The 8,885-nt window shown below is 49.2% G+C and overlaps 1 protein-coding gene across 1 annotated transcript in view; it reads right to left on the reverse strand.

Annotated features, from left to right (window-relative positions):
• Window positions 1–7,137, reverse strand: part of IGSF21 (immunoglobin superfamily member 21) — a 447,442-nt gene extending 440,305 nt beyond the window's left edge. Inside the window, exon 1 of the mRNA XM_056795696.1 lies at window positions 6,439–7,137. Coding sequence (XP_056651674.1) covers window positions 6,439–6,502 — 64 coding nt within the window. The 5' untranslated portion in view covers window positions 6,503–7,137. The remainder of the gene's footprint in view (window positions 1–6,438) is intronic.
• Between the last annotated feature and the right edge of the window lie 1,748 nt (window positions 7,138–8,885).

The raw sequence follows: 8,885 nt of genomic DNA on the forward strand, positions 1-8,885 counted from the left end.
AGGAGCTTCATTTCCACAACAAGATGTTGAAGGTCAGTCCCTCCAGGATAAAAAGTGAAAGGAACTCTAAAAAGACTGATAGACTTGAACTGTTCTCAGAAGACCTGTATTCAAGTTTTGACTTTTACAATGCATGTGAATCTGGACAAATAAGTTACTTAATTTCTAAAATTCTTAGCTTCCACATCTATAACTTGAACAGGGTAGAATATAAGTTTCCTGAGAGCAGAGACTATTTTGCTTTTTTATCCCCAGGGCCTAATATACTGCCTGCCTTATAGTAGGTGCTTATAGCATTTATGTACTACTTAAATTGATCTGGATGCTTCTATTGCCTATATCAGAAGGAAGAAAGCACTAAATGAAAATCATCACAAGATCATAAGATTTAGAGCTTAAAGGGCCATAGGTCATCTGGTCCAATTCCTTCATTAGCTCCATCATGCTTCTTATACTTCCCCAAGAAACCACTTGCCATTGGCCTGTACAGTTCCCCCAACAGTCAACCTTTTCAATGTCCCCTTGGCCCATAGTAGGTGTTTCCTAGACACTAGGCTAGAGGGCAGGTCTGTTGCTTTTATACATCTTTGTATGCCTCACAACACCTGCCATGAGGTCAAGTTCCCTAACTAGCTTAGCTCCACAGAGGAAGGGTTCCAGGTAGAAAGCTCAACACTTCTTTAGAAACTCTTTGCTGTACCATTCTTCCCCATCCTACCTTTCTCCACCCTTTATCAGGTCCTATCCTATTCCATTCTCCTACACACACACACACACACACACACACACACACACACACACACACACACAGAGGACAAATGCTGAAAGATGACTATTAACATAGGTCAACCAAGAGACATTCAGATTTGATAATTATCCAAATAAATGGATTTTTCTAGATGGTCAAATTATAAGATTAATGGAATTTCAGAGTTTTAAGAGATCAAGAAAAGAATCCAAAAGACTCAAAAAAAGAATCCCAATGATAAGCTGGCCAATAAGCCTCTGCTGAAAGATCACAGAGACATGAAATCTTTTCTGATGTACACAAGAATTAGTATTCTCTCCCACCTCAAATATTCCTAGAGCACTTTGCCCAAGCTTACCTTTATGACTTTTACTCCTTACTTTGAGGAGCAGAGTCAACATGCTGTAGTAGGGGTAGAAAAAGAGTTGATCTGGAATCAAAGGGATTGGATTCAAATCCCAACTCTGTCACTACCTGTGTGATCTTGCACAAGTCACTCAAATTTTCTGTGCCTCAGTTTCTTCATTTTTAAAATGAGGAGATGGGACTAAATCAGAAGTCCTAAACTCTTTTCGTATCACCTCTTTGGTGATCCAGTGAAGAATATGGGCCCCTTCTCAGAATAGTGAATGGTTTGTTTTCTACATTAACAAACAAGAAATTGCTATGTTTTGATTAGAGGTTAGCAAAAATTAAAAATATAACTTTTTTTCCCAAACAGATTCACAGATCATCTGAAATGAAGAGCCTCTGGACTACAAGGTAAGAAGCTTAGATTTCTTTTTTAACTCTTACCTTCCATCTTAGAATCAGTAATATGTAGCAATCCATTGAGCCATCTCATCTAACTACCCTGAAGCCCTAAATTTCTAAGGTACCTTCTACCTTTAAATCTGTGACTTATAGACATCCTGCATAATGTACTCCTTCATTAGAATGTAAGCTTCTCAGGGGCAGAGATTCTTTCATTTTTGTCTTTTCAGTTCTACTGCCTAGCACACAGTAGGCACTTAATAAATATTTGTCAAATTAGATTGAACGTGTGGACCCAATCCAAATCTTTTATTTATCTTTGTATGACCTGCTGCTTCCAAAAAGGATTTGCCGTAGAAATGGCAAATTGCCAAATTGATATCACCAAGGAAGCTTAGGGATGTGAATGAAATCAACTCCCATTATCATTTTCTTCCTCACTTAAGTGCTCTGATTGAAATACTTAAAGTGAAGTGGGGTATATGTTAGGATGGGGGAAGATGTCCAAAATTACTTGGGCTTGCTATCTATGGTGTTTAAGTGGAGGTAGGGCTGGATTTGAAGTCAGGGACCTGGAATTGCAGTCCTGCCACTTACTGTCTGACCAAGAGACAATCTCAAAGTTTCACATTCTTCATCCTTAAAATGGAGGAGTGGGATCAGATGATCTCAAAGGTCTCTTCTAATTCTAAATCCTGCAATGCTACAATACAATGGATCAGAGAATTCACAAGTCTCCTCTTTTCTTTGGACTGGGAAGGAATGCCTTTTGTCATCATGGAAAGACCTAGGCCTAGAAGTCAAAAAGTCAGATCAGCTATGTGACTACTATTGAGTCGTCGCCTTTGGACATGTGTCTACATCTGTATAAAAGACCTGTCTGTGGATACCTGGACCAACCTATCTCACAGGGGGCCTTGTGTGGATCAAAGGAAATGAGAGGTATGAAAGAGTTTTGGAAAGCTTCTAAGTGCTATCTAAATGAGAGTTTAGAACTGTCGTTCCTAGCCAGGTTCATCATCTGTATGCACCACTGGAGTCAGATCTGACAAGTGAGGATTTCTGCATGTATGTGGTGGGGTGGGGGTATCAGGGAAAGGCTGGAGAATTAAAGAAAGGGCAAGAAACTTAGACCCAGGAAAGGCTCCATTACTGGGACTGACCTACTTAGTGGCCTCTGGGTTATTAGAGACAAAGAAGTCTGAGCCTTTGTCATTACAAAATCTCAGGAGAGCATCAATTTAGATCTTTTGTAATACAGAAGAGGTCAGGAGCTGAATTGTAGTTCTAGTTCTGCAACTATGCCATTGGGCTTTTGTGATTTTGGATTACTCCTCAGCCTCAGTTTGCCCAATCTTAAAATGGAGGTGGGGTAGGACTGGATTAATGCTCTCTAAGGTTCTTTCCAGTTGTATGATCAATTAAGTACAGGGAAGGGAGAATCTCATAGGAAAACCCATTCTCATGCTTTGGCAGTGGTGGGGGTTTGAAGAGTAAAAGTTTATGGCTATGAGAGTAGATAAGATCCTCATGGTGAAAGGAAAGATTGTAGAGATCCATGTGATTAGGGGACAGGGATGGTGGAGTGTGGCATCTCTTTGTATCTCAAATTAGAGAGAAGTGGCCACTAAGAAACACTCAGGTCTCTGCCCTCTGTGTACAATCTCCCCTCTCCTTCTCCCAGAACCCATCAGGTTGAAGAAATAAATAAATAAATTTTACAGCAGACCCATCTCACAGTAGGACTTGGTCAGTTCACTGGGCTCCAACTAAGCTAAGCAAGAGGAAGAAGATACAGGGGACAGAAACTTAACTCCCCCTTATCCCCTCCTAGGGACCCGATGGAGAAAAACTTGGTAGGACCCTTCTAGCTCATTCATTCACACACTTACCATCTCATCACCCTTTCTCTGTTCCCCTCAAATAATGGCAGGAGACAATACATTTTACTCTCATCTTATAGTTTCCCTCTCCAAGGATGCACCCTGCAGCCCTGTCCCAGTGCCAGGTACCAACCATCACATCCATCCCCACCCACAGGGCCATATGTGGGATACTCAGAGATGTGGCTCTATTTTTGTGTCTGCCAAAGCTGAAGGCTCCTTGTAGAAATGAGTTTGTTCAGCTACAATTCGACTAAGATCCACATCAGTCTGCCAGCTCTGGGAGCTAGTGAAGGAAGGCAGGGAGAAAGATTTCACTGAAACAAAGGCCAAGAAGATACCAAGGGCATTAGGCAGAAGCAAACTAAGCAGGCATAGCACTATGGGAATCTTTACCTCTTCAGCAGTCAAACTGAAGTGAACATGTCTCCATTCCACACAACTAGGGCACTAAACCCCTGTTCTCCAAGTCACACTCATTCTTCATCTTACATTAGAGGGAACGGGGAATTTGCTAGAATAGACTACTCAGACATCATCCAGGTCTGGGTTAGGCAAGGATCAGTGCCTAGGCGGTCACCCCTCCCAGTGAATAGGTGCCACTCCAGACTGTCAACCCAAACACGTTCCGTAGCATCCAGTTGTATCTAGAAAGAGTGCCCTCCTCTGGCACAGTGGGTATCTCACATCTGGAAGGTCAGGGAAATCCAGGCAGCCACAGCTGGTTATCTCTCCCTTTCTACACCATCAGTCTGGAAGAAGGGGACAACCCCCCAAAAACAAACAAACAAAAAACTGCCAGCCAGATTGCACCAGACTCTAAAGAAAGAGGAGGTAGGAATGATTCGTGATTCCTGCTGGGCTTCCGACTCATTCAAAGGAATGAGTAAGGGAGAAACAGAGACAGCTCAAAGTTTCCGGCTCCCACTTCTGCCTCCCCCAGCTCCCAGCCCTCACCCAGTGGGGATTAGAAGAGAGTTCAATCTTAGCTGGAGTCTCCAAGTTCCCCCAGACTGAGTCTCTTCATCCCTGCCCCCTTCCAAACCATTCCAGCCCACACAAGAGAGGGAAAAGGAAAGGAGGGAGGAGCTAGGGACTATGAATGGGACCCTGCAGCAGAGGAGCCCACATCCTCAGTGAACCAAGGCAGTCCCCACAGAAGAGGGTTGGGGGGAGGGGGGGCTGTGATTCTTAAGAGATTAAGGTCTTTTTTTCAGCCAAATTCTCATTCGAGCTTCACTCTCTTACCACAAGCTACTCCCCCCACACACACACCTCTGCTCCACTTCTGCTATGCGGGAAAGGTGGTACCATCTCCCTTCATCCCCCTCCCCCAAACCCCCCAACGTAGTTGAAGGCTCTGCTGCCTTGGGTAGGTTCTCCCAGGCTTAGTTCTTAGATTCCCCAGGTCGCCTCTAAAGGCACAGCCCCCCCCCCCTCCCCTCAGAGGCCATCTGACTACATGAGAACGGCCTTCCCCACCTTAGTAAATGGGGTGGGTGACGGGCTTTTAAGCCACTTTGAAAACATCCCTCCTGCTTTGATTTAGGGGGACCGTAAAGTGTTGAGGGCTTACGGTCCCTGCACCTCCCGAGAGGAAGCTGGGGAGAGTCACGAAAAGGGAGGAGGGACTGGAACACCCCTCTGTAGCTGGCAATCCTCGGAAGCCAGCCTGGCACGGCTATGCAACTGCACTCCCCCTCCCCCAAAAGAAGATAGGAGTTGGGGTAACACCCTCCTCTCTACAGCTACTTTCCAGTGCAAGCCTCTCCTCTTCCCTCCCCCCTCGCCCCCGCCCAATCTCTGCTCCAGCCGCAGCTGGCCTCTGGGCACTGAAAGTTGGCAGCCGTGGCAGCAGCGGCAGCAGCGGCAGCGGCGGCGGCGGCGGCGGCGGCGGCAGCGGCCCAGGGAGCCCCCGAACGACCATTTCATGTCCCCACCCACATCTTCGAGACCCCCACTTGGAGTTCCTCTATCCTGTCCAGAGGCCCTTTCAGGGCCCTTGCTCAATGAGGGGGAAGATTCAAGCGAGCTCAGAAGCCTTTAGGGCTACCCCGGCAGCTGCTCTGCCAGTGCCCGCGATCCGCGGAAGGCAGTCAGGCAGGCAGGAGAGAGCACATACACTCTACGAAGCCAGTAGCCACGCCGGGACCTAGCCAGAGCCAGAGCCGGTGCCCGAGCTCAGGAGAGAGGACTAGCCCCAGCCCAATCTCCTGGCTCGGCCAGGAGCCCCAACAAGTCCTCTCGGAGGGGACATCGACAAACAACGGTATACACCCTCTGCCACAACGCAACTCGGCACACAGAGCACACCCTCACACACCCCCTTCCAAAGGCACACACTCCTGCACGCCCAGATGCACCCATCTCTCACTCTTCCGAATACAATCCCCCGAGATACAAACACAAACACACACCCGAACACACTCACTCACACACAACCAACCCCCAACACCAAGATTCAAACATTCTCACCGCCACCCCATCACAACCCCCAGAAGCAGTACACACTCAAAATCCATACAACCCCCCCAAAAATCACAATGATTCACACACACACACACACACACACACACACACATCGGTATACAAACTCCGGAACATCCCGATACTCGCGTTGCCACATAGCCCTAGCATAACCCCACGGAGTAGCCAAACAAACACATACACCAAAATAGACACTGACTCACATGCACACTCACCTAAACACACACACACACGCAGACACATAGACATCCCCTCGCCCCCTGAAATCCTTACGTTCCCATCCCTAGATGGATAGAGCCCCATCCAAATTCACACACATATCCCGGCAAGCAGGCATACACAAGCGCACACATGCACACACACACACACACACACACACACACACTCCCGTGCGCGCGCGCGGACACACACACACACACACAGCAGAAGCAGCAGCAGCACACACCGCGCCCCTCCCCAGGCACCCCGGCGCCCGGGGCACCCCCCAGCTCAGCCCAGCCATCCCGCGCGCACGGTGGCGGCTGCTGCAGCAGCAGCCCCCGGGCCGGGAAGACGCCCGCAACTCACCCAGCGCCAGGTCCAGGAGCTCGGCGAGCAGAAGGCAGACACGCGGGCAGTTCATGGCTCGCATGGTGGCCCCGGGGAGGAGGACGAGGAGAAGGAGGAGGACGAGGACGAGGACGAGGAGGAGGACGAGGACGAGGAGGAGGCGGTGGCGGCGGCGGCCAAGGCGCCCCGCTCCATCCGGCTCAGGCGTTCTCCCGCCGCCCGCAGCCGGCCGCCGAGGCGCCGAGGGACGCGGGCAGGGCGGGCGCCACTGGGCGCCGCCGGGGCTCCCCCATCCTGCCCTCGCTACCCAGCCCTCACCGGCCCTGCGCCTGCAGCTGCCGCCGCCGCCGTCGCCACCTCGGGAGGGAGCGGACCCCGGGAGGCTTGACTGAAAACCGGAGGGGAGGCGGCGCAGCGACACCTGGCTCGGCTCGGCTAGCCTCGATTCTCCCGAGCTCCGTTAGGCTCAGCACAGGCGGCCAGAGGCGAGCAGGAGCTGGAGCGCAGCCCGAGTGCGCGCCCGTCGTCCGGGGCTCGGGCTGGCTCTCCAGCTAGTGCGAAACCCGCAGCAAAGAGTCCAGACCAGCAGCTCGGAGTTTGGGAGCGAAATCGCGCTCTCTCCACTCCCAGAGAGAGCGAGAGAGCGAGAGCGAGCGCCCCCTCCCCCTTTCTCTCTCTCTCTCTCTCTCTCTCTCTCTCTCTCTCTCTCTCTCTCTCTCTCTCTCTCTCTCTCTCTCTCTCTCCCTCCCTCTCTCGCTCACTCGCTCACTCGCTCCATCCCCTCCGCCCCCTTCCCCCCATTCGAGTCTCAGTCTCTCTCTCTCTCTCTCTCTCTCTCTCTCTCTCTCTCTCTCTCTCTCTCTCTCTCTCTCTCTCTCTCTCTCTCTCTCTCTCTCTCCTTTCTTCCTTTCCTCCCTCTCTTTCCCCCTCCCCTCTCTCCTCTCTGTATTATATAGACTTTTCTTTAATCCTTTCTGGGCTGTTCTACTGTCGTCCTCTAAGCCGATTTATTGCTGCGAGAGGGAGAAATCCTCCCCAAGCCCTTCCCTTTCCCCTTTGCTCCCTCCTCCCCTCCTTTTCCTCTCTTCTTCCCCCCTTTTTTTCACTTTGCTGATTTTAACTTCTTAACCCTTCCCCAGCTACCTGATCAAGGATTTCTCTCACCTCCCCTTCCCTGTCTCCACAGTGCTCACCCCTCCCCCTCAGACACCAAAAGCCCGAACTCCAGGCCAGCGGTAAACCAGGGGCAGAGAGGCAGAGAGAGGAGGAGAGTCAGTGGCCAGGAGAGGGAAGCATCACAGATGGAAAGAACTGCACAGGTAGAGGGAGAGAGAGAGATTGCCAGGAACAAAAAGGCCCCTAAGGCAGCCAGCAAAGGGGAGGAGGCCTGCCTGGTCTTCCATTCAGCACCCTCCCCACAAAACACACTCCCTATAGAGGATGGAAGGTCCGGAAGTCTGGGAACCCACCACTAGCACCACCATCACCATCACCACATTGGGGCAAGCCTTCTCCTGATTGTCCATTTGGCCTGGGATTCAGCTCTGCCCAGTGCCCAAGCTATTCTGTATCACCTTCAAAAAAGATTGGAAATTCAACCAGAATTTAGACCTAGAGGAGACCATAGAGCTCAATCCAATCTTCTTCCAGATAAGGTCAAGCCAAGTCAAATCTATAAGCATTTATGTGTCAGGTGCTATGCTAAAAGCTAGTCATTATACAGGAGAGGAAGTGGTTTTAGAGAAGGGAAATGACTTGTCCAAAATCCCACAAAATTCAATTCACTCTCTCCCATGGTCCAGCCTTACTTTTGAATTGGTCTTCTCCAGCACTAACCTCCTATTTCCCTTTATAGACATCACTTGGCCACCACCTGTTGGAAAATGGCCCTTTTTTAGAATGGGAATATGAAAGTATGGTCACACCTTTCCTGAAATTTCGGGACAAGAGTGGGAGAAAAAGCTGAGATCATTAATTGGGTGAAATCAGTTTGTCTGTGAATCAAATTCTGAGAGATAAAAGGGCCCTTAAATGGCAGGAAACTGAGGCACAGAGAGTCAAATGGCTGAGGAATTTATCTAATTAGTGGTAAAGTCTAGAACCCCAGTCCCTTGCCCCTTTTTCTTTCTAATAGAATAGTCAATACTCCTATTCTATCATACTGCCTCAAGAAGATAATCCTATGCAATTTCCATTATTATACAAATCATGAATCTGAAGCCTAGTGGAGACTAATTTGCCCAAGCTGATATAGACTCTAAATAAAAGAGGTGGTATTTGAATCTAGATCATGTATAGTAAGGACCTTAGAGGTCATGTAGTTCACCCCTCTCATTATTTAAAAAAAAAATTGAGATGAGGGACAGCTAGATTTGAAAGAGCACCAGGCCTGGAGTTGGAAGGACCTGAGTTGAAATCTGGCCTCAGACACTGCCTAGCTGGGTGACACTGGGTGAGTCACTTAA

The sequence above is a fragment of the Monodelphis domestica genome, chromosome 4 (genome assembly GCF_027887165.1).
Source record: "Monodelphis domestica isolate mMonDom1 chromosome 4, mMonDom1.pri, whole genome shotgun sequence".
Classification (NCBI taxonomy): domain Eukaryota; kingdom Metazoa; phylum Chordata; class Mammalia; order Didelphimorphia; family Didelphidae; genus Monodelphis; species Monodelphis domestica.